The sequence below is a fragment of the Bos grunniens genome, chromosome 26 (assembly GCF_055505025.1).
Source record: "Bos grunniens cultivar Pamir isolate PY7600 chromosome 26, Bosgru_T2T1.0, whole genome shotgun sequence".
In the NCBI taxonomy this organism is placed as follows: Eukaryota; Metazoa; Chordata; class Mammalia; order Artiodactyla; family Bovidae; genus Bos; species Bos grunniens.
The window spans coordinates 20,561,518-20,588,259 of NC_141190.1; the positions used below are offsets into that span (position 1 = coordinate 20,561,518).

Here is a 26,742-nt window from a genome sequence, read left to right on the forward strand (position 1 = left end):
GACTCCCTGGCTTCAGATCCCTAGCACCTGTGAGTCACGTGACTGATACTGGTATTAGGCAAGTCCCTTGATTCACTGTGCCTGTTTTCTCCTCAGTGGAGGGTGATGGTAACATTAATGCCCACTGCATTGATTTATCATTGAGGATTAAGTGAACCTACATAGATATATATAAAGGGCTTGGAATAGTGCCTGACAATAAATCATATTCAATGAAGTCTTTCCTCAGACCTTTGTTTTTGAAACATTTAGTTTTATTTATCTGGCCGCACCAGGTCTGGGTTGTAGCACAGGGAGTCTGCGACCTTAGCTGTAGCACGAAAGATCTTTTAGTTGCAGCATGCAAACTCTTAGTTACAGCACATGGGGTACGGTTCCCTGACCAGGGATCGAACCCGAGTCTCCTGCATTGGGACCGTGGAGTCTTAGCCACTGGACCACCGGGGAAGCCTCTCAGATTTCCCTTAGATATGTACTTTTTAAAGAAAATATTAGTTACAGGTGAAGCATCTCACCGTCTTACTCCCTTTCACCTTTCCGAGATTGAGGTATACCTTTCCTACCTATATTTTAAAATTTATTACATACGTATGTACTCATAAGCAACCACAGTGTGCGGCACATTTTAAGAGATGATATCATAAATGACATCTCATTTCACCTCTCATCCACTCAGAACTAACCATGAGCTTTACCCTCACTCACACACACAGCTCCGGTACCATGTCCAGTCCTGAGACTGGCCCGGATGTGCTCTTCACTGTGCCCTGGTCACTGTCCAACCCTAAGCCTCTCTCCATGTGCACATGTGAGTTTCTCTAAAGTGTGTACATAAACTGCTTATGACCCCTTGAATGTACAGTACATACATCCTCAGCTTTTCAAAATGCTGCCAAAATGCTCTCCAACATGTTTGTGCCACATTTTCCATTTCCCCAATCTGGTAGTAAGTGTAAAATGGTATCTTGCTACTTTAATTATATTTCCATTATTCTAGGAATGTTCAGAGCCTTTTCGTTGTTTATACTTGATTTGAGCTTTCCCTCTGATTTACCCATTCATGTCCTTGGTTCATTTTTTTCTAGTTATTTGTATTTTTCTTTTAATGTTTAATATGTAGGATTTTAAAAATTACAAAATCCTGGATTGTAATCCTTTGTAACTCAGAATAGTAATCCTTTGTCAGGGACATGCATGGCAAATATATTCTTCTAGTCTGGAAAAAAAAATCTATAGGATTTTATAACAACTCAAAGGCATCCTAAAAAGGATGCCTGTCAACATAACAGATCTTGTAGCAGGATAACATAGCAGATCCTGTTAACATAACAAGAGTTATTTTTCAATATTTTAAAATGCCAAGTCGTAGCCCTCTTGTTTGAGGTAAGGCTGAAATTCTACTAAACTATCATCTGGAGAGGGCCTTGGACTCCCTGGAAAAATACGATCTATGTGTAAGTGGCTCTAATCGTTTCAATAGACTGAGGTACTCCAACTACAGAGGGAGGGATTAAGTTTTAGAATCACCCTGAGTGATGTCAACCCTTCTATGAATCCAGAAGTTCAGTTTCTTGTGTAATATGAGACGATGCTGCTGCTGCTGCTAAGTTGCTTCAGTCGTGTCCGACTCTGTGTGACCCCATAGACAGGAGCCCACCAGGCTCCCCCGTCTCTGGGATTCTCCAGGCAAGAACACTGGAGTGGGTTGCCATTGCCTTCTGCAATGCATGAAAGTGAAAAGTGAAAGTGAAGTCGCTCAGTCATGTCTGACTCTTCGAGACCCCATGGACTGCAGCCTACCAGGCTCCTCCGCCCATGGGATTTTTCCAGGCAAGAGTGCTGGAGTGGGGTGCCATTGCCTTCTCCGATATAAGATGATGGCTGGCCCCTGAAGGACAGAACTGACAAAAGGCTGTGGGATGGTGAGTTCACAAAAGGAGGCAGGCCACAAGAATACATTTTAGTATTTTCTTTGGCAACTGGTAAGTCCCACCATCGCATTCATTTTAAATTGTGGGTTACGACCCATTAGAGGATGACAAAATCAAGTCCATGGGTTCGATCAGCACTTTTACTTTTATTACTTCAGTGAAATGGAACATGACTGATAGAACAGAAGACGGAATCCACTACGCACAGTAAGGGTGAACACTGTTCTGTGAAACTTCCATCTCAGTTAAAGGTGTGGGTGACACATAAATACATTTCTTACCTTGGTCACCCTAAAGAACTCAAGCGTAGGGCTAGGGACACAACCATGCAGAAAGAGCAGGGAGACAGACACTCTGGGTCGAGATGAGGAGTTTTAATGACACAGCCAACACCCACAGTCACACTTGGCTCTTCAGACAACTTCATCTTTGGGACTCGACTTGATGCGAAGTAAACCAACACACGGGAGCACGTGAGTGACATGGGCAGTACTCCTGATTCCAGCGAGGGGGCAAGACATTTAAGTTTCATTATCAAAGTACCTTTTTATTCTTCAAATAAAAACCTTAATTTGCTCTGACCTCCAAAATGGCTCTAATCCCAGGCCCCTATTTCTTTTCAAGAGATGTGCTTTTCCTGAGGGGCCAATTTAAACAGAAGCCACTTTACCAGAGGAGCCGTCTCTGTCCCTCAGTAGTCTCTAATCTAGTTGTGATGTTTACAACCAGGTCTGTGCAGGCAGGGAGCACATGAAACAGAGGACCGCTTTGGTGGTGCTGGTGTGAGTGCTGTTTCTTCACTGGATTTTGGTGACTGCTTCATGGATGGAGGTGGCCACGTACTCTAGATTTTTGGTGGTTAAGCCACACATGTTGATCCGACCACTTGGCAGCAGATAGATGTGCTTTTCATTGATCAGATACTCAACCTGCTTGGCTGTTGAAAACCAAAAAAGATATATAATCAGAGCAGAAGGAATCCTTTAAGCAATGGAGGTCCAAAGAGTCCATTATAGTGACAATTTCCTTCTTTCCCCCTTCACAGAGAAGCAAAACTATAGGAGTTATTTTGTTAGGTTGGCATAGCAAGAAGTAACTAATGCTCAACAGATTCTGGAAGCTACTCTCATGAGCTAAGTTTCTAATCCCCAGAAAGCTTAACATGGTTTTTCCTGATGGGAATTTTAATCTGGGACTACCTGTCCATCAAACCTTGAATGTTACATTCACTGGGATAGCCCATCAACCCAACCAAACCCATAGACTCAAGACCAACCCACGATATGAAAAACTGTTAAGAATCACTTCATTTATCTGTTTCTTCAACTGTATTTGCTTAACTCTGAGCACCTAGAGCAACTTCCCTTTGACACTTCATTTTCACAGTACACTGGACAAGGCCCTGAGATGAGAGCTACTGGATAAATGTTGTGTATGTGAACTCACAGGCTGAAAACTGCAGAGACCTCTCAGGCCTGGCGCATCTCAACTGTCATTCACACACACCCAGGAGGGCTTTCCCCTGAGTCTGCAGAAACGCTTGTGGACAAAATGGGAAGGGACTGTCTGTACTTCCTTTCTGCCATAATCTCTAGAGCTTTTGTGATTTATTGTAAAAGCCATTTAGTGGATTTTAGGTGATTTTTTTCCCCTTAAGTAATTAGCACCCTTAAGACACCATCAGTTTGAGAGAACAGGATAATATTAATAGTTATGGACTGAATGTGTCCCCCCAAAGTTCATATGTTGAAGCCCCAACCCCCAATATGATGGTATTAGGAAGTGGAGTCAGGTTTAGATGAGGTCATGAGGGTAAGCATGTGTGATGGGAGCAGTGACCTCCTAAGAGGAGACCAGAGAGCCTACTCACGGACGAGCTCTCTCTTTCTCTCCCCTTCTCTCCCTCCCTCCTCCACCCCATGTGAGGACACAGCAAGAAGACAGCCATTTACAAGCTAGGAAGAGAACCCCACCAGAACCTGATGGTGCTGGCACTCTGAGCTCAGATTTCCCAGTCTCCAGAACTGTGAGAGATAAACCTCTTGTTTAAACCACCTAGTCGACGGCATTTTGCTACAGCAGCCCAAGCAGACTAACGTGGTAATAAAATCATAATCATTAGAGGAGCAAGCACTTGTGCCAGGCAGTGCTCCACTCCCTTTATCTTAGCTCAGTTATCACCCCCTTTTACAGATGGCATAGATGGAAGCTACGTGACCTTCCCAAGGCCCACAGCTATTCACTGGATCTGGAATTTTGAGGTAGGCACTGTAACTCCCAACAGAGCATGCTTGTTAAGCCCATGCCCCAGGGGTAGATGTGGATACAGGACTTCCACCTTCATTTTTTAAATAGAAACGAAACTCCTCTACTTTTGTGGGGGAGGGGAGTACCACACTTGAGAAGTGAGTAAAAGTTAGGGACTCCTTCCCTAGAAAAAGGGTAACATACACAATTTTAACAACATCATTTCAGGATGAAAGCCCCTGTTCTGATAGATGAAATGTAGTAAAGGAAGCTCTGCAACATGAGAACGGTAAGAACGAGGTGGTGTGCACATGGAGTTCACTGTACAATTCCTCCAGCTTCTCTGTATGTGTCAAATTTTTCCTAATAAAATGTTGGGAGCACACAAAAAAAAACCCTTCTCTTTTTTTTTTAAAGGGAGGGGTGGGTAAATGATGCCAAGTTCTACATATACAGCTTTATGTTATAAGCTCACGTCTATTCTCAGCATTTTCCAATCCATAATAAAACTAAGTCCCTACGCTGGACAGCAGGACAATATGGATATGTTATGGGACGACATCTCCACCTTGTGAGCTTTCAGAATATTACTACTAAGCCATTTCCATTTTACTACTACTACCATTTCCACTACACTTAATATCTTAAAAATTGTATAAGGATGATTTTCCTTAGCCCAGTGTACTAATTCCCCACATCAGGATGGTGAGGACACGCAAGGTTAACTAAGCTATCCGTTTACTTTCTTACGTAGCCTCATTTTACCCAAAGTATCTCTGTGGGTCTACAAAACATAATCTCTATAATCTCTACCAATTTTTTTCTGAGCCCAATTCAAACAGGTGCACTGATGGCCCTTGTTTAAAGGACCTACCAGCACCTCTGACAGTTCCTTACAACCCAAAAGCACATATCTGTCTCTAGAGCCACTCGGACACAAGTGCCACCCAAGGTCATATCTGCACCCTGTGAACAGTGGCTTGACTTGAGGTGCTTGGGAATAATTTACTAAATGATGCATCCTCTCTCATCAGACGGGATGGCCCATCGCTGATATGCTCCACTGATGGCTGACCAAGATCATGTGAGGCTGCCTACTAGACTTTCAATCGGCTTTGAATTCCAACTACAAATCTAATTTCTTTTTTATAAAGACAGAATGTTATAACCTAGGCAATGCTTGGAGACTAGGAAAGACCTGTTAAGAAATTAAGTCCCTGGAAAATCATAGGTAATGTTTATACTTAAGATTAAGGACAAGCCAAAAGGTGCTTGAGCATTTATAAAAGACGTTTCATAAATCAAGGTTCCAAGGTACATATCCTATTACTTCCCAGTCAGCCCTGAGCCACTTCCCGAGCCCACCAAAATGAAGATATCTGAGTTATGATCAGGACAGTGGGCCACAACAATGCTCTTCTGAAACCCCAGGGGTCCAGGAGATGGAGGGGGGGGCCACACTGAGAAAATCAAACTAGTTCCAGTCCAAAGTCTGGCTGACCAAATGGGCGACGGCTCAGGGAGCCAAGCCCAGGAGCACTGCCTGTGAGGAGTGCCGTGTCCAGTGGTGAGCGTTCCAGGTAGGCGGGCCACTTACGGTTCAACCCGGTGAAGCTGAACATTCCGATCTGCTCTGTGATGTGGTTCCAGGTTCCTGGGGTCTTGAGGGCTTCTAATCGTGCCCTGAGCTCAGATCTCATGGTCAGAATGCGGTCTGCCATTGTCTTCACGTTACCTGTCCTGAGTGGACAGCAATATGAATACCAACACAGGCAGCAGAGATGGCACACAACAATATAAACATTTTTTAAGTGTCATCTAAACTATAAGCTAAAAACAGAGTCAGAACCTATCTATTATGGTGTGTTGATGCCTGGATGGGTAGATAAGGAGACCAGAGGCATGGACTTACTGGACAGAAGGGAAGGACTATATTCACTGATGGAGTTTATGGCCAGTAGACTGGCTGTAATACCACTTATGTTTTAACTCACACTTCAGCAAGATGCTGCTCAAGACAGAATAATATATTTTATCAGGCTTAATTAAGTAGAGATTGCAGATTCAGCTACTACACAACAATTACTCTGTTTCAAGGACAGGATAAAATACATACAAATTAGATAAGAACGAAGAGCCCCCAAACTGTTGCACGAACTTAATGCTATTCTAACAGAAATCCCTCCCTGTATTTCCTGACTTTAAGAGGAGGAAGCCTGGGAGGCGGGAGAGGAGAGGAAACTCCCATTCACCCAAGGCCTCCTTCCTACATTCCTGATTCTGTGTTACACACACATGTAGATGCCAGCCCTATTTTAGAGAAATAACTGACACTCAAAGAGGCTCAAGCAGTTTTGTCCTGCCTCTGCCAAAGTAAAAGGAAGAGACAGTGAGATGTAATGGGACAATCTCTGTTCTGCATCCCCACCCCTCACCCATCGGGCGTGAGCCCCTTACCATTCATTAAAGAGCTCAGGATCAGACAGGGTACGTGCCACGATCCGTGCTCCCTGAGCTGGGGGATTGGACCATGTAATTCGCACGATCTTCTCCATCTGGGAAAGGACCCGCAGGATGCTATCTGGTTCTTTGGCAACCACAGTCAGATTCCCCACACGCTCATCTAAAAAGAAGGACAGGTGTCAGCCCTGGGGCTCCAGCGGGGGTGGGGCCGGGGTGGCTGGGCTGTAACGCAGGAGAGCACTCACTGTAGAGCCCGAAGTTTTTGGAGAAGGACTGGGCACAGAAGAGCTCAAACCCTTCAGACACAAAATAGCGAATGGCCCAGGCGTCTTTCTCCAGGCTGCCAGATGCGAAGCCCTGATAGGCCGAGTCAAAGAAGGGGAACAGAAACCGGCGCTGCAAGGAAGCAAAGCGAGTCAGGGCAGGAAATGTTCCTGGAACCAACCTCAGACACAGGCCTTCCTTCCCCAAATGATGCCTGGAAGGACCATCTCATTCTGTCTGTTCCTCCTACATCTTTCCTTTCTGTATCCAACTCCACTTTATGTCTGTTTCTCTGTTCACCTAAATACCAACCAACAAATCTAATGACATCAGTAAAGCTCATTTCTTTAAGTACATAGTCCTAGAGAGTCATGATGCTGCTCTGCCAACAGGGCACAACTGATCATGTCACTCCAGGATATCAAAGGTTTCCAGGGGCTCCCCACCGCCCTCAGAATCAAGTCTGAGGCTTCAGCGCAGGGCCTGGCCTGTCACTCAGCCCCTCCCCTGGCCTGTCACTCAGCCCCTCCCCTGGAACTCTAGCCCATAGCAAGAATTACTTTCTCTTCCTTAAATAGACCAAGACCTCTGTCTTGGGCTTTTGACAGTGTTCTTCCCTCTGTAGGAAACTTCCTTCCCTGTCAGCCCCAACCTATCCTCATCCTTCAAAGCTAAACAGGGAAACCATTTCTTCCAGGAAAGCTTCTTCTGCTACCATCAGCCCTCCCAAAGACACACACTCCCCAAAGTCTGGGATATGTGCCTCAACGGCACCCCATCAACACGGCATCTCCCCGAACAGGCCACACTCTCTGAAGGTAGGACCGCCTCTGCTTTGCTCACTATTGTACGCCCATGGCCCCTGGTACATAACAGTTTATCAAGAAGCATTCTTTAAATACGTTAATGAATACACACACACACACACTCCCTGAGCTAGAAATTACAATGTAGAAAGTTATCCCAAAGAAATCATAAAAAGGTTTATTACATATATTGTTCACAAGAATAAGAAACCTGGGCTCTAAACAACCATCAGGTGATTTAATCAATGTGTAACGTGACACACTTAAGCATGTATAACTACACTAAAAATACTGAAAAAGAAAAGAGCCTGACATTCTGTATACCAGATTGCTATCAGCGGCTTTCTTTGGGTAATGGAATTCATAGTTAATACTTACTTTCTTCTTTGGGCTTTCTCCATTTTCCAAATGCTTCAGTAAACAGGTACTTCTTTTGAATACATCAACTGTTAATACACACCACTGTAAGAGCGGCTCTGAAAAGGCAGTTACCTTCATGACGGAGGCGATCTGCTTCCACTGCTCCGGAGTCGGGTCAGTCCCAGTCGGGTTGTGCGCACAGGCATGGAGGACAAAGATGGAGAACTCGGGAGCTTTCTGGGGAGAAGGAAGCCGTGTCAGCTCTGACGCCAGCAGGGACGTGGTGGGGCAGAGTCAGGGGCACACAGGACAGGCACTCCCTCCTAAGTGCCATTTCAGAAAAGAGCACCGGCTTGGGGAGGATGCTCAGACTCTTCACTTATCAACTGATCCAAAGACTGTCCCCCACTCTGCCTGAAACCTTGGCATTCTGTCCACTTTTTCTCTTCTAATCACCCACCTCCAAATCATTCAGGAAACCCTGGAGGTCTAGTCCTCTCTTCGCTGCATCCCAATAGTGATAGGACCGAATGTCTTTAAATCCAGCGGCAATAAAGACACCATTATGATTCTCTGCAAGCAAAGGGGTAAAACGTTAAATGTTTTACAAACACTAGGAGGCATAAACGGAAAGGACACAAGGCAGCTTCCAGGGCCGTCACAGGCTCCACGTCTACTGGGGGACACGAGGTGAGAGGTTAAGATGGAGAGGAATGACTGTAACCAAGAACAAGTTCAACCAGTTGTCGTCATGCTGATTTACACCCCACTGCAGAGGGATCTCCCTCCTCCGGGAAGGTTCAACATTCACTAAAACACAAGTTCGCCAAGACTCTTGGGAAAAAGCACTGCCAATCTGAACTTAAGCATCAGGTTACCCATGTCCTGCCATAATCCGCTGCTCAAGCCATTCACCGTTAGTTGATCCAGGGCTGGCATACATTTTCAGTGTAAGCGGTGAGACTTGTGGGGATAACTCCCCTGGCTCCTCTGTTTCTCCTCTCATTACAGCTACAGGACTCACCCCAGGTTGGCGAGGACACATAGACGGGCGTGTCCTTGTTGTTTGTTCCATTGTACCAGCGCGCCAAGAACTCAGCTCCGATTCGAAGTGCACCTGTTCCCCCCAAGCACTGCACACCTCCTACCTGAAAGAGAGACAGCAGGGTTGCTGGTCATTTAAGGGTGAGGTCAGATAACATTAGGGAAAATACAGTAATGATGAGCACTTCCTTAAATGTGTTCTCTCTATAAAATGTCCTAGGTACACGAAGAAGTATTATTTGCCCACGTTTACAAATAAGGAAACTAAGGTTAAGCTACTTTGGCCACCTGATGGGAAAAGCCGACACATTAGAAAAGACCCTGATGCTGGGAAAGATTGAGGGCAGGAGGAGAAAGCGACGACAGAGGATGAGATGGTTGGATGGCATTACCCATTCAATAGACATGAGTTTGGGCAAACTCTGAGAGATACTGAAGGACTGGGAAGCCTGGCGGGCTGCAATCCAGGGGGTTGGAAAGAGTCGGCCACGACTGATCTTCTGAACAACAACAAAGGCTGAGAAGTGAAGCACTTTCCTCAGTTACCAGCTATTGAGCGGAAAGGCCAGGTGTTCACCCAGGCAGTCTTGAAGTCTGACTCCCAAGGGAGCATCCCTCTGAACAGAGGTAGAGGACATACCTAAGCCACGTGAAGTGTGGCCTTCAAGGCAAACTCATTCCTTTGCACCCATCCCAAGATCAAAACTGCCCTCCAACAATAGCCTGTAAAATAATGTTCTGAGCTTGCCATCAACATCAATCTGCAATGCCCCTTCTCATCGCTATAATGAAGGCTTATTAATCCTTAGAAATGTCCTCATAGAACAAAGGTACTATGCATACACTACTTTTCTCTCCTCAGGCTTAGAATGCCCTCACTTGAGCAATAATTAAAGTCCTATACTTTGCCTTTTACAAAATACTTTCACACACATAGGCTTCCTTGATAGCTCAGTTGGTAAAGAATCAGCCTGCAATGCAGGAGACCCCGGTTCAATTCCTGGGTCGGGAAGATCTGCTGGAGAAGGGATAGGCTACCCACTCCAGCATTCTTGGGCTTCCCTGATGGCCCAGAGGGTAAAGAATCCACCTGCAACGTGGGAGACCTGGGTTCGATCCCTGGGTTGAGCAGATCCCCTGGAGAAGAAAAAGGCTACCCACTCCAGTGTTCTGGCCTAGAGAATTCCATGGACTGTATAGTCCATGGGGTCACAAAGAGTCAGACACGACTGAGCGATTTTCACTTCACACACATACTTATCTGACCTTCACACAGCCCTATAAAATAAGTACTAGATCCCCAATTTATACATGAGGAAACTGACTCAGAGAAGTGGTTTGCCAGAGGATTTATAGCTGGTGAGCAGCAGAGCTGGGCACACTTCCAGATCGCCTCAGTCTACGTCTAGTCACGGGGCCCCACTTCTGTTGTTCTGTCTGAACATCTTTAATCCTGCCCTTTCACAATTCTAACTGGAGAAATGTCATAAGTTACATATTGTTTAAATATCTAAAGAAGAAAAGAGAGAAAAAGATCACATAAGGAAGTCTATCGACAAAGAAGTATACGTACCAGTGTAATAACAGCGACAACCTCTGGGGAGGGAGCTAGGAGGTGGAATAGTGGTCAAAGGGACTTTGGCCTAATCTATGTTTTTTCTTTTTTTTTAAGATAAGGAGAATCTATTCATGCATTAGTTGGAAATTTTTTAATAACTAAAAAATTATATTTAGATGTTCTGCAATTTGCTGTAAAATAATTCCACTTTGGTGACCAAATATAAACCATTGTTGAAGCTAGCTGATGGATCCATGGGGGTTTGTTCATTACATTGTTTTATCTACTTTTATATATGTTTGAAATTTTCCACAAAAAAAGGAAAAAAACAAATCTTTGTAGATAAAGAAAAAAAGCTTCCAAAATCTTTTTTTTAAAAAAACTAGCATAAAAAAAATAAATAAATAAAATAAATAAATAAAAAACTAGCATAAGATCAATGCAAGAAGATGACAAAGCAAAAAAGAGAGCTCTCTTTCATGAATATGGATATTAATGTCCTAAATAAATATTAATAAACACTATGTATCCAAGAGTACATTTAAAAATACCCCTTGGTCAAATGAGTTATCCCTTGAATATGTGATTATTAACAAATATAGGAGTGAGTCAGTTTTCCTAGGCCTCTCCCATGTATATGTGTCACTAAACTTTGATTCTCTCATGTTCAAAAACGAGAGAAAAGAAATATTAAGTCTGCTAGATAAAGAAAATGGTCACCAAATGACCATCATAACAGGAGAGAAAAATAGAGCTATGTCTGATATAAATGCTCAGTAAAACAAGAACCAATGGAGACATCCTAAAAACAACTTGAAAAAATTTTGATTCAGCCATGTCATGATGAACACTGAATCATGAGCAGAAATCCCCTGTAAGCTCGGAACCATGCAATGATACCAACTGTCGCTCTTATTCCCCACTGCTCTATTTTTATTCAGAGATTTGAGCATCTGTGAGAGAACACTGAAACATGAAACAGAAATGAGACTGACATTCAGGGAAACAAGGAATGAAGCACGGCATCCACTGCAAGAAGCAAAGGCCGCGGATGCGAGTGGAAAAGGTCAGTGCACATCCGACACAGCTCCTCACAGGAGTCGCCCCCACCCCCGCCCCCGAACACCAGACTTTCCCATTAAAGGTTTCGGCTTCACAGTGTGATCTACCTGGATTTCTTGTGCAAATGGCTACCAAGGGTCATGTAACCCAAATGTACATTTTTTTTTTTCATTTCTCATCAACTAAGTTGAATGTCAACTTTATTCCTTATTTCGTATTTCAAACACCTCAGCACCGTGCGTGTTATTTCCTATACGAATGAGCAAGGTTTCCCTTGAATAGGGTTTTTAAGTTACCATGGATATGTGACAGGGGCATGTGGATATCAGTGAAGACATTCTCAGGCATAGGTTTTATTTTCTGTGCTCAGCTTCCAACTCTACCCTTTCTCACTCTAGAAAGCAAATTCGTTAACTAAGAGAAGTCAGAAAGTCAACTGTTGCTGTTTAGTCGCTAAGCTATGAGCGACTCTTTACAACCCCATGGACTGTAGTCCGCCAGGCTCCTCTGTCCACGGGATTTCCCAAGCAAGAATACTGGAGTGGGTTGCCATTTCCTTCTCCAGGGATCTTCCCTACCCAGGGATCAAACCCATGACTCCTGCTTGGCAGGTGGATTCTTTACCACTGAGCCAACTGGGCTTCCCTAGAAAGTCAGTACACTAGATTAAAAACGTTTGGAAGAGATAAACCCACTTCACTAACATTAACCAATCCTTGACATTCATGATGTATATGACAGTGACATATCAAATTCTCAAGAAATTATCATTCTCTCTAAAAATATATTGTACGCTAGATGAATTCAGTGAAACGCTAGTTGCTCTAAACTGTACCGACAACTAGCAGGAACAAACTTTGGGTGAATCAATAGTATGTCAATTTGATCATTCTGTGAACTGATTTTTGGCAAACTGCTCTAAAGCCCAAGAAAGTCTTGTATTTGGTATGAAGGAAAAAACCATAATAGCAAAGAAAATAAATGCAAACTTCAAAGGGAGCAGGCAATGGGGCCTGGGTGGCTAAACAGGGGTATCCAGAACAAGAGAAATGCAGTTAGGACTTGGCAGAAAACTATGCCAGTGTATAATCTGTACTCCCAACTTAGCCACACTGCCGGAAGGAATCCCTACTTGGCTCTAGAACGCCTGTCCAAGGTCACGATTTGCTGATGTAATGACTTCCCTGTGAGGAGCAGGAGAGCCGTTTAGGAGCCACTTGTAGTCAACGCTATGATGTGTTGATCTGGGTGCCCCCAGTTAGTTGGGCGGTATCTGGCACGTGGCACTAAATAAACATGGACTGAACTAGATGAAGAAAAAGAGTCCCTGATGCTGGGAAAGACTGAGGACAGAAGGAGAAGAGGGCATCAGAGGATGAGATGGCTGGATGGCATTACCGAAGCAATGGACATGAACTTGGGAAAACTTCGGGAGATGGTGACGGACCAGGAGACCCAGCGCACTGCAGTCCATGGGGTCGCAAAAAGTCGGGCATTACTGGGCGACTGAACAACAATAACAAGGTGAGAGCCACAGAGAAAACCCCAAATCTCCGAGAGGCAGTGGTCCAAGCCAGGAAACTGTGATGCCATCTCATGGTTCCAAGACCTCCTACCCGCAGGGGCCCAGTAATTTCAGAAGCTGAAATGTTTATCAGCTGAGATGAAAGTTGGACATTTAGTCCAGATTCTAAGATCTGAAGATGGAAAAGCAGTAGGAGGCGGTGACGAGTCTAGAAAACAGGGCTCCTCAAAGTGGTTAACGGACATGGTAATGTGAAATCTTGAGAACAGTCTAAGAAAAGACGTGATTACTGTTTGTTTTCTGGTTCCTTCTTTCATTCATGCCTCAACTCCTACAAGTTTTGGCTCCAATGTCATTTCTATTTCTACCACAACCACCCTAGTTAAACTTTCACTCCAACCCTCAGCACTCCTAATACACCTTCCACTGCCCTATTTTTTTTTTTTTTTTTTAGCATTTATCACCTTTCAATATACTATACTGTGCTCCTATTTATTATGTTTAATCTTGGTTTCTCCCCACAAAACTGTAAGCCAGGCAGAGACCCTGGGGTGTTTTGGTCACCACTGTGCTCCAGCATCTAGAACAGTGCCTAGTGGTAAGCACTCATCTGTTAACTGAGCGAATGACGGAACTCAAACATCTGAGGTCTCTGAGGTGCCAGGCTAGGAGCTAAGTGCTGAAGATCTACGAGGTCAGCAAATAAGCCATCACTCCTACCCTGGAAGAAGTTAGGGTCTGTGGGAGGGATAGGCTTACAGAACTGTACATTAAATCCAGAAAGCACTGCTATTTCCCCAGCGATGCAGTCCTGTGATGACTCAGAGCACTCAAATAGCTAGCTCCACCTGAGAGAGCTCAGGATTCAACATGGAAATAATGAGGCCTTGAAGGACTTGGAGGTGGGACTGGAGAGTCTGAGAAGTAAAGGAGGCATTCCCAGCAGAGGGAACAGCTGAGGCAAAGTGCCAAGTCATGGCAGGGCCCAGCGGGTCTAGAAAGCAGCAGGCTCTTCGGACGCCAGGACCTGGGAGCAAGAGTAACTAACTGGAAGAACAGGATGAAGCCTGGCTACAAAACACGCAGCATGCCCAGGGCAGAGTCTGCATTTTACCCTGTAGATAATGGAGGAGACACTGTGTGTGTGACAGGGGAAGCAGGTGACAGGATCAGCTTATTTTTTTTTTTTGCTGAGGAAGATCATTCTAGCTGCACTGTGCATTATACACTAGAATGGGGAAGAGACTAGAGGCCAGAGGCTATTATGAGAATCCAATCAGATGACAACGGGCTGAACAAGATAGTCACCTGGGGGAGGTTCAGGGAAAGAGGAAGTACTCAGAACTCAGTATCAATGGGTACCTAGGGTGTTGGACATGCCAAGAGGGTACCCTAAACCATTACCAAAAAAAGAGAGTAAAAGTCTTCAAATGTTTACGGACTGCCATTCAAAGTTGTTCTATGATCAAAAACACAACACAGGATGAACTAGACTAAGAGGAAGGGCTCTGTTCCACCAGCAACAGCCCTGGGTATTAAGTGAGGAAAACGGGGAGCACTGGGCAGGGGAACGAGCATCTATCTGCCAGCATAGTTAACAAGCATGTACGAAATGTACAGTCTTGGAGGAAGAAGCTTGCCAACACAGAATCTCTGTTTCCATTTGTTAACAATTGAGTTTAAACTAATTTATCAACCATCTCTCAAAAGATCACCCCCAGTTACCAAAGTTCCCTATTTTCAAACTTCATCGGGACTCTCTCTCTTCCTCTGTGGAAACCCTGGATTTTCAGAGCAACTGCCCAATGCTAACCATAATCTCTACCATTTCTATCCTATGTCTATCAGTATTCCTTCACCGTCTCTCATACCAATCCAGATAAAACCCTCATCAAGTTAATTATTGATACTTACCTAATCATTAATCTGAATTCCAAGATCTTCATCCAGAGCCTCCCTGTCTCCTCCATTATCTAAGAGTGAGCAGTGTTCATTTTACCCTGCCGTGTGCTTATCAGGGCGTGTGGGTGACAGCATGAGAATAAATCAATGACTCCAAGACATGGTCCCTGTCGTACATGAAGGCTGCACCTGCATGAAGGCTGCTCCAATGGCCTGACACTGGCCCAGCAGAGCAATAGGGCAGTTGGTTTAAATTGCACAATACCTAATTGGACTATTGCAAAAACCTGAGCTCATCCCCCTCCTGCACTCCAACCAGGTCCATCTTCTTCAAATACCCTTATTGGGTAACTCCTCTGCGCAAACCCTCAAGGGGCTTCCCCTGCCCTGGCTGCCAAATCAGCCTGCCTGATCTATCCAACATGTTCCCAGCTCTACTCAGGTAGGTCTTTTTACAACCTAGACCTGCTTCGGAGAAGGCAATGGCACCCTACTCCAGTACTCTTGCCTGGAAAATCCCATGGACGGCGGAGCCTGGTAGGCTGCGGTCCATGGGGTCGCTAAGAGGCGTCTTCACTTTCACTTTTCCCTTTCATGCATTGGAGAAAGAAATGGCAACCCACTCCAGTGTTCTTGCCCAGAGAATCCCAGGGACGGGGGAGCCTGGTGGGCTGCTGTCTATGGGGTCGCACAGAATTGGACACAACTGAAGTGACGCAGCAGCAGCAGCACCAGACCTGTTTACCTCCAACCTTTGTCCCTGGACTCCTAGTGTTCTAGACAAATATTCCTTTCTCTTCCTCTGCACTTCATGGTTCTCAACGTTGGCTGTCCTTTGGAGTCACAAGGAGGAGCTTTTTAAAAATACCCTTGAAGGGAAGGAATTGGAGGGAAAGGAAATAAAAGGGCAGAGGAGGGTGGTATGGGATAACGAGCCTGGTATGGGATCCTGCCACCAGTATGCTTTTAAAACCACCTAGGTAACAGAGTCAGAGTACAGAACCAGAATGAGCCCTGGTCTCATTCCCCAAGGTTCAGCTCAAGCCCCACCTCCAGACTCCACCAGTCTCTCTCCCTGGATTCCTATAACACTGATAATCTCTATCCCATTACTTTCTGTCACACACAGCCTCTCGCCAAATGTATTCTTCCATGATCTCTAGTTACACATAGACTATGTACCAGGAAGCACTTAAATGAGAGACGCTGAGATTAAGACTAGAAGAATCAAATATTAGAACTGGCAGGATCTTGAAGCATCTAGACTAGTGGCTCTTAGACTTTGGAGGGCCACAGGCTCCTTCAGAAACTCTGATTAAAGGTATGGAATACACATACACACAGAATTCTGAAATTCAGAATCTGGGGCGTTCAGAGGTCCCTTAAATGATTCCCTATGCAAATACTCCTTATGGGACCATGAACCATAAACTAGTCTTTCTCTAACTCATAGATGAGTCGTAGGGGCTGGAGGGGCTGCCTTTGGTCAAAAGTAGTGGCAGAGCTGGATCCAGACCCTGATGTCTTGATCATTCCATTAAACTCCCTTGGCTTGGTATTCCCACTGACTACTTCAAACCCAGCAGCTGAAATCTGACCATTTCTTGGGCAAAAGTGTACAACTAAAGAACCTATGCGTTATACAAAAGCATGTTACTTCCACAATCAGGTTCCTGAGGTCACACTCTTTAAACCCTTATTCACTGACAGTTCAATAGACACGATACTTAATTTTTAACCTCTTTTTACCCTCACAGCTTCTAAAGAGAAAACAGATCCTCACCCAAAACTCACCCGCTTCTCTTGCAGAGCTGGGCTGTCATCCCCAAGGGCCAGGCGGGAAGCACAAGTTCGGAACTCTGCCAGGCCCAGGATGGGCAGATACTCATGGTTTATGCTGCTGTCGTTAGCAATCCTCTGCTCCACCTTCCTCACGACTGGCAAAACCCAGGGCTGGCTATCATCGGTGCGATAAGCTAGGACACAAGAAAGAGACATACAACAGGGGAGCCTTAGGCTTGATCCAAGGAAGAGTCTGGAACTGTGAACAGGGGGAGTTCTACCACCTTCCAATCAAAGCAGAACTGTGCTGCTCACTCACTCACTGCCTGCTTTCAGCAGGCACCAGACTAGGTGCTGGACAGGCAGAAGGACAGATGTGATTCCTATCCTTCTGGAAATTACAGCTCTTACCTCCAACAAGTAGAATGCTGAAATAAAACTGGGATATGACAGAGTCCGACTGAGTGACAGAGTACACACAAAAGTACTTAGCAAATTAAAAATAGCGTACAAATGCTAGCTATGTCAATATTACTAGGGCACTGAGGTCTCCAGGCCACTGGCCCTGCAACCGCCTTCTTCCTGCATCTCCCCAGGAGAAGGGTTCGGTGCTACTTTAGATGAACGCCTCACCTGCAAACACCAACACGGAGAAAGAGGGCACGAGAGGGAGGAACTGTAAAGCAGAAATGGGACAGATGGCAAGGAGACACTCTGTGACTGAAGATTCCAACAACTGGTTACACAATCGTCCAACATCCAATTTAAACACATCTTTGTCCTCTTGCTGATTTTTGATAACAGCCAGTGTTTACCAATTTGACTGTTCTTACCACTCACTTCCTCAGCTTCACACTTTCACTGATGTAAGTTTAACTATTTCATAACGTTTAATAGTGATTAAAGCACATTTCTAAGCATTTCTTCTATGCTACAATTATTTTCAGTCTACTTTGGGTTACCCCTATCACTGACTTTTTTCTCCCTATAGTATCTTATGATCATTCTGAGATTACAGCTTGAGAGGACAGCTGCTTTGGCCTGTATCCAAGCCAGTGACCTCTCTGAGCAGGATTCCTGACAGGAATTTGCTTCTGCTGGAATGTTTAGGTCTCCAATAAGCCTATACTTTGGCAAAGGATGGTGAAACTGACATTTTTAAAATAATTCTTATCTTGATTTCTGCTCAGCTTTAATCCCTGACTTTTTTTTTTCTAATCACTTTTTAGGGTAGTTGATGTTTTTTGAACAACACATTTTGATTGCAGAAAATTTAGAAAAGCCTAGAAACAAAATAATAAACATTATAATTAACACGTAATTCCAGCACCCAGAGATGAGGAATATAAAAATTTTGGTGTATAACCTTCCAAACTTTACATGAGTATACTCTTTTATAAATTATGTATCAATTTTATATAGAATTTTCAGCATGCTTTTTTCCACTTGTTAAATGTATATTATGAATATCTTTCATCACCATTAACTACCTAAATCTCTGTACTATGTCTATATTCTTTTTAGAGCTGCATAACTGATAAATGCACCATAATTTGTTTATTCAGACTCCTGCTGATAGACACTGGAGTTGTTTCTAATCCTTGGCTATTAGAAAACAATTCCTCAGTGAGCCTTGTACACACGTCATCTTACATGTACGTAAATACAGCTGTAAGAGGCAGGGTTGAAAATGGAAGAGTAGGTTGAGAAGTATGTGTATTTGTAGCTTCGTTGTTGTTTTTGCGGGTATACATTAGTTTACTACTTTCAACCGATTTTCACTTCCAACACATGACAAATATGGTTAAGACAACTGACTGGAAGAAACTGGTAGCAATCGATGAACAGTTTAAAGAATACGGTCCTTTTAAATGCAAATATGTTACCTTTAAGCATACTTTGTGTTATCTGTAGCTTTGATAGACACGGCCACCTGGGCTTTTTTATGGGGATTCCATCAGTTTACTTTCCTACCGTGTGTGTTAGTTGCTCAGTTGTGTCTGAGTCTTTCCGACCCCAAAAACTGCAGCCCGCCAGGCTCCTCTGTCCATGGCATTCTCCAGGCAAGAATACTGGAGTGGGTAGTCATTCCCTTCTCCAGAGGATCTTTCTGACCCAGGAATCAAACCCGGGTCTCCTGCGTTGCAGGCAGATTCTTACACTGTCTGAATCACACATTCCTACCATAGGTTAGGGATTTTATCAGCTTACATTTCTACCATGAGTGTATAAGAGTGTCTGCTTCCCCACATCCTCAGCCACTGAGTGAATTTTTGCCAACTTAAGAGTGCAAATGCTATTTCAGCGTAGTTTAAATTTGCCTTTCTCTTAGCATAGAAGTACTTGGGCATTTTTCATACACATGAGCCATTTACAACACAATTTTAGTGGCTAGACAATATTCCTTTCTACATATAATTTAGTAACTGTTTGTGTTACTTTTGATTATTTGCTAATATAAACAAGGTAACGAATATTTCTGTATCTTTATACACATTCATGAGGGCTTCCTTAGAAAAACTTCTAGATGTAAAATTACTAGATCAAAAGTCAGACAACAAATAAGACTTAGTAAGATATTTTGATTCTGTGTCTGTCTTCTATTCCGTCCACTAACCCTGTCCTCCAGGAATGTGTCATCTGCAAATCTGATAAGCATATCAAGCCAGTAATAAAAATGTGAACAGAGTTCCAGACTGACACAGCCACGAATCAACAACCAGTCTCTGGGTAGGTGAATCTGATGCACAATACAGTCCTATCAGTCACACGAGACCCACTGGCCCACCAAACTAACTCCCTTTCAACGAGTTCAAAAATCCTGCTTTATCAGGCGAGGTTTGGTCTGGTTTTTCAAAGAGATACCGAAATAACTTACTCTCAAATAATCACTGTCCCTGAAAGAGATCACCCCATCTATGATCACAATGCTACCATTGTTCTAAATATTCCTGGAATTATTCTCTTGGAATTGTCTTTAGAGGCATTATTATGTCTCATTATTCTGCATATCCTCAACTGTCCCATATTTTCATCCTTTGAACATAAATTTAATCTTTGAAAAGAGTACTTACATTATGCCCAGCAGAGTAGGCGGGTGAATGGACTGAATAATATGAATGGAGAACAGCTATAAAAAGATGGCCTCCTCTGTGGGTCCAACATGCTCTAGAAAAGAAGGTTTCCAGAAAACTCTGGGCAATAGCAGTATATCCAGACTACAGCACTGAGGGGATACTATTTAGATGTACAAGAATATGGGTGCCCATAGAAAAACTAATTCTATTATGCTTCCCATCTATGTTTAGAAGATTTCTATTAATATATTATATAATTACGCTACATAGATTTATAAATCATGTAAATCATGTCATTTATAAATCATGTATTATAAATAAATAAAATATGAAAAATAAAGAAAAAGTCCTAATACGAATGCTCTTACCAGTAACAAACATACTCCATGCAACTATAAAAAAATCCTGTTATATGACTGGAGGCAGGAAGGCACTGGGTCCATATTGTGACAAAAGAGAAATTGGCCAGTTCACACCTCTGCTTCCTTCTTCACTGTCCAGGCTCCCCCAGATTCAGTTCTAGATTTGTTCTCAATGCCTTGTCTAACTGTCCTGCTGAATGTCCTAACTGTCCTGCAGTCACTCTGAGTTGATCAGAGCAGTGAGGAAGAGGCATTATCAACAACCACTGTTCTTGCTCTGCCAGAGGGATTCTATTCCTGTTTGTTGGACCTATGAGCTTCTCATTCATTCTTTCATTCTCTCATGTGTTTGACAGGTACTCACTGAATCCACCATGAACCAGGCACTGACTAGAAAAAGCTACGCAGAGATGAGTAAGATAAAACAAGATACTGTCTGGTCTCCCCCCAGGAAACACAGCATAGAGTCCTTAATTCTCCTGTAAGTGATCAGGGAAGATTTTACAAAAGACAGAGTATGAAAGATGGTAAGAGTTTCAAAGACAGACAAGGAAAGGGGGCATTCCAGGCAGGCGGAACACTTGTGCAAGGTCCCAGGGGCTTGGAGAGATGAGGTTTATGAGGATCTGCATTTTCGTGGCTCGGAAATAAGATCCATGGAGAAGCAGCAAGGAATGGCTCAAGGAGTCTTGGGAGTCTCTTCTAAGGAACACTGTCTCAATGGGGAAACCACTGAAAGCATTTAAGTGAGTGACATGGACAGCTGTACATTTAAACAGAATCATTTGAGTGACATGATGGAAAACAAACTGGAAGGAGGACAGAGGTAGATGGTTAAGTAAGGAGGTTTCTGCAATAATCCACAAAGGAAATAATGATGTCCTAAATTAAGGCAGCAGCCACAGGGATAAACAAAAGGGGACACATTCACGATAAACTTATGAGGAAAAGAAAAGACAGAACCTAACATCCGCTGGATCATCAAAAAAGCAAGAGAGTTCCAGAAAAACATCTATTTCTGCTTTACTGACTATGCCAAAGCCTTTGACTGTGTGGATCACAATAAACTGTGGAAAATTCTGAAAGAGATGGAAATACCAGACCACCTGACCTGCCTCTTGAGAAATCTGTATGCAGGTCAGGAAGCAACAGTTAGAACTGGACATGGAACAACAGACTGGTTCCAAATAGGAAAAGGAGTACGTCAAGGCTGTATACTGTCACCCTGCTTATTTAATTTATATGCAGAGTACATCATGAGAAATGCTGGGCTGGAAGAAGCACAAGCTGGAATCAAGATTGCCGGGAGAAGTATCAATAACCTCAGATATGCAGATGACACCACCCTTATGGCAGAAAGTGAAGAGGAACTAAAAAGCCTCTTGATGAAGGTGAAAGAGGAGAGTAAAAAAGTTGGCTTAAAACTCAACATTCAGAAAACGAAGATCATGGCATCTGGTCCCATCACTTCATGGGAAATAGATGGAGAAACAGTGGAAACAGTGTCAGACTTTATTTTGGGGGGCTCCAAAATCACCGCAGATGGTGACTGCAGCCATGAAATTAAAAGACACTTACTCCTTGGAAGAAAAGTAATGACCAACCTAGATAGCATATTGAAAAGCAGAGACATTACTTTGCCAACAAAGGTTCTTCTAGTCAAGGCTATGGTTTTTCCAGTGGTCATGTATGGATTTGAGAGTTGGACTGTGAAGAAAGCTGAGTGCCAAAGAATTGCTGCCTTTGAACTGTGGTGTTGGAGAAGACTCTTGAGAGTCCCTTGGACTGCAAGGAGATCCAACCAGTCCATTCTAAAGGAGATCGACCCTGGGATTTCTTTGGAAGGAATGATACTAAAGCTGAAACTCCAGTACTTTGGCCACCTCATGTGAAGAGTTGACTCATTGGAAAAGACTCTGATGCTGGGAGGGATTGGGGGCAGGAGGAGAAGGGGATGACAGAGGACGAGATGGCTGGATGGCATCACTGACTGGATGGACGTGAGTCTGAGTGAACTCCGGGAGCTGGTGATGGACAAGGAGGCCTGGCGTGCTGCGATTCATGGGGTCGCAGAGAGTCGGACACGACTGAGCGACTGAATGGAACTGAACTGAATGACCAAATAAATAGATGTAGAATTGATGAAAGTGTCACCAACGACCTCCAAAGTCTCTCCAGTCTGAATAAAGACTGGTGGGGGTGAGGTGGGAGAGGGGGCAACCAAGTAAGCAGAAGAGAAAAAGAAAAGATGGGGGGGAGGGTAGAATTCACGTGTTGTCTAAATACACTGAATTTGAGGTGGTTGTACAACGTGTCCAGCAAACTGTAGCAAGTATGGGTCCAGCATTCAGGGAAGTAGTACAGGATGGAAAAAGGTTTTATAATTACAGACATGGACGGTGGCTGAAGCCACAGTCATAACAAGAACTTACTGAATACTTAGTACATACAGGGCACTGTGCTAAACACTTCACCTTAAAAAAAAAAACACAACTGTCATTTAAGTCTTATAACAACTCACAAAATAATATTATGATCTCTATTTTAGGGATCTGGAAACTGAGGCCAGAAGTTTCCCCAAGATCATAGGATGATAAGGGCTAGGCTGCCATACTATTAAGTGCATGGATCCCTGTGTTTTTTCTAATGAGCAAGAGATGTTCAGGGAAAGCCTGAAGCCAGCAGGCCCCAGGGGACTGACTGTGCAAGAGGTCTTTCTACCAGCACACCCACCCCAACTCCATGCACCACTGCCTTCTCCCCAAGGACCAGCTCTTAAGGAGTCACACAGGTTCAGGTGAGTACAGTGGTCTCAATTTCCAGAAGAACATGGAAAATTAAGTGATTAAACCATCACCTCCCCTTCCCTCATCCATCCCCATCCAAGAGCCCATGAACATATGCCTCTTTAAGGTCCTTCTCCAACTAGGGTCCCTGGGAAAGGGCCGGGGGTACTTGATACAGCACATCTCACCCACAGTTTTATTTGAAAATGCTAGGAAACCACATTAAAAACAACAAATATAAAATCAAGCACAGTTTATCTGGAACAAAACAAAGTTTACATGATAAACGGACTGGAGTCTGTGAAGAAATGTCTTGCTTCAGGCTACATCAGGCTAGACACATATTTCCCCTGCCCTTAAAGTTCTGAAACTTAGCATCATATTCAACACTGGAAAATATGATGCTCTGCTCTGTTACTACATGGAAATTATGCAAATAGTAACAGCAAGAAAAATTCCTGGGGAAACTACCTGCAAGTGGAATGAGCTAACAAGATTAGAGTTGCAGCTCATTTTAAATGCCCAGCGTCACTAGAACTTGAACTGGATAACTTCCATTAGGCTTTATCTTAACTTAGAAAGAGGAAAAAAAAAAAAAAAAGCATCTTTCCCAAAGTCGGCAAGATTAATTACATTTCCTTCACAAAGGATATACTTTGGGATGTGTATAAACAGAGCCAGGACATAAGAAAGCCATAAAGAGACTTCTCACAATACTATACTTTAATGAGACCCTTATCTGAACACTTACTATCCACACACAAAAAAAAATGGGTCTCAGTGATCAATAAAAATAACATTTATATAGCACTTTTCATTTATATGTCACATTTCACACATAATTATTTACTTCAAAGTCATCTGATTAGATCAGTAACATTATTATCCTATATTACAGTCATGTAACATGCTTGTGAATCTTAAGAGTAGAATTTTAGAGGAAGATCACTCCTTTCTGGCTCCTCACTTAATAGACAGAGTCCCGCCTGGGATGTTAAATAACACTCCCAAGGTCACATCACTGGACTACAGACCCAGGCCTGTACCCAAGTCTTCTCACTCTTCTCACTACAGTGCACTGGCTCCATCTGGACCACCTGAAGCTGCCCAAAATAGAGAAGGGGACAGAGACCCAGGTACCTGACATGGCCTATAATCCCAGCTCTCCCACTTACAGCCTATGACCTGCACCAAAATGTTTCATCAATCTGGGCTTCAGCTTTCTTACCTCTAAAACAGTAATAGTAATAAACAACCCTCCAGAGTCATCCTGAGCACTTAAACCATTTGCTTCTAATAAAGAGAAAGAATTCCTCAGTTCTCACATGACAAAGGCACTTTCACAGTTAAAGTGACCCCAATCTGGGCCACAGAATGCGCTTCTGAGTCAATCACTTCTGGCCTTAGCAGGCAGGGTACTTAATTCTGCAAGGGCAATATATTTCTGAACCAGGGTTATTTCATTTTGCAGTTCTTGAGCTGAAAATTTTTACTAAACATCTTTTATGTGACCCACCCAAAGAAATGCCAAAACAACCACAGTAATAGCTAGTACTTACATAACTCCTACTTAGGTGCAAGACACTGTTCTAAGCATTTTAAATGCATTTAATCCTCACCAAAAGCCTGTAGGATAGTTCAAAGGTAACTGAGCAAATAAAATCTGAAGTTTTAAAACGATGTATTTAGATTAACATCAATACTAGTTCATCATGTTATACCCAGCTCTGAAGAAATATCTGGAGGTTCTGGATTGGTTTTAAATTAAGAGCTTGAATAGTGCTCATTTCAATTCAATTCAAGGTCTTTCAATATCACCCCCACTTTGCTGCCTGCTAAAAGCATCACTTTCCCTCTGTGGGTGAAACTATGTACAACTGGCTTTTTATGCTTTATTATGGAAAATTTCAAATATATACAAAAGTTGTGAGAATAATATAATGGATGCCCATGTACCCATTACCCAGCTTCATTACCTGCTGCTTCATTACCATGTACCCATTACCTGCTTTTTCCTCACCCCTACTCCATACTCCCTGGTGAAAACTTTAACAGATCCTTTGAACAGAATCACTGTGGGACACCTGATTCTGAATCTCCTTCTTGCCACTTCTTCTCTTCTACAAAACACTTCAATTTTTCTCTTTCTGAATTTCTAGTCCTTCTATTCTGTCTGTTCCCTAGCACAGAACACGATCCTACTCATGCTCTTTTCCTTGGCTTGCTTTGTATGCCCTTGGGTAAGTGTCGGTGCGGCTGCAAACATCCCAATGACGTTGATAGAAATAACAAATTCAGAGAAGATTAGGAGTTAAAGGAACTTCAGAGGCACTCCAGTCCAGATCTTTTTCTTGGTAGTAATAAAAAAAGAACCCAATGCTCTCAGCTGTCCAAGGTCCAAGAAATACACGCAAGAAATGATGACAAGGATGTGTGGAAAGTAAGCTTCTACTGTCCACATTCTTTCCTCTCTTTTCCACCATCTCTACCCATTCCCACCACAGCCAAAACATTCTTCCCAGATCCCAAGGGAGCATTATCCTGTCTCAGAAGCATTTTAGATCTTTATTATTTCACTTAACACCTGCTGATTTTAATCTCCTTGGGGCTAAAACCAAGCTTCAGTCTTTCCTGAACAAGGCTTGGTAAAGTACCCGACTGATACCTTGTAGTCACTCAAATATTCACTGACCCAGACCAGAGCTCTGTAGGGCTAAGAGGTCTCCTTTATCCACTCCCCTGTAGCCAGGACTCCAAGCCTATCAGGCTTATTTTTCTCCTTCTCCTTTCAATCCCTGACTGCCCCATTTCTTGAGAGGCAAAAGAATGCAGTGAAATACACAATGAATACACAATGCAGAATCAGAAAACATGAGTTTGTGTCTTGACTGCTACACCTATTCTGTGTGTTCACAGATACATCTCCCTTTTCCAGGGACTCCATAAACAAGGGGCAGGTTGAACTAAGCCTCGGGGATCTTGCCTCGTCTCCAAGCTAGACCTCGGCATCTCCTACGGTCCCCACAGCCCGCTCCACTCCCACGCTGCTCACATTCTTAGGCACTGCATCCTTACCTCCCACTCCCAGGTTGACCTTGCGGGGGTCCGGATCCTCCCGGAAGTCAGCAGTTAGCTTAAAGACAAGGACCGGCTGGGCCTGAGGAACCTCGGTAAAGATTGATGGAGGCGCCATAGCTAGAAAGCAGGAGTCGACTGAAAGCTTCCACTCAGCGCCTGGATCCTCTCGGTCCGGTCCAACCGCGGCGACTGGAGGAGACTCTCACCTTCACCTAGCCGGCGGGGGCGGGCCCGCGGCCTCCAATGGTCGAGCCGCGTCCGGAGCTTGGCAACGCGGTTAACCAATCGCGAGCTTCTGACTCAAAAAGACAGGCGGGCGGGGATGATATTAGCCAATCAAAGAAAAGACTCTTATCTGAGCCGGTAATGATGCAACCAATGCAACGTACGCTGGCTGGGAAGGGGCGGGGATAGGGTTGATTGGCAGAGCATGCTCCTATCGCTGAGGCCGTTGTTCCTTAGCCCTCCCGGGGCTGAGGGGAGGAGCCAAGCTGC

At 43.8% G+C, this 26,742-nt stretch overlaps 1 protein-coding gene across 1 annotated transcript; it reads right to left on the reverse strand.

Moving 5' to 3' along the window:
- Positions 1–2,057: 2,057 nt before the first annotated feature.
- On the reverse strand, positions 2,058–26,434 carry GOT1 (glutamic-oxaloacetic transaminase 1). The gene is made up of 9 exons (XM_086377186.1): positions 26,245–26,434; positions 16,957–17,138; positions 9,096–9,219; positions 8,532–8,644; positions 8,204–8,308; positions 6,887–7,037; positions 6,636–6,801; positions 5,776–5,918; positions 2,058–2,868 (listed from the first exon to the last, which is right to left on the reverse strand). Exons 1-9 carry the CDS (start codon positions 26,360–26,362, stop codon positions 2,729–2,731), a joined length of 1,242 nt encoding a protein of 413 aa, XP_086233312.1. The 5' UTR covers positions 26,363–26,434; the 3' UTR covers positions 2,058–2,728.
- Positions 26,435–26,742: the final 308 nt, after the last annotated feature.

Excerpts from the sequence above, each read along its gene's own strand:
- GOT1 (XM_086377186.1), bottom strand. The coding sequence starts at position 26,362 with ATGGCGCCTCCATCAATCTTTACCGAGGTTCCTCAGGCCCAGCCGGTC. Across the intron at positions 17,139-26,244 it reads GGTCAACCTGGGAGTGGGAG|CTTATCGCACCGATGATAGC; the intron begins GTAAGGATGCAG and ends CTTGTGTCCTAG. Across the intron at positions 7,038-8,203 it reads AGATCGCCTCCGTCATGAAG|CGCCGGTTTCTGTTCCCCTT; the intron begins GTAACTGCCTTT and ends GCTTCCTTGCAG.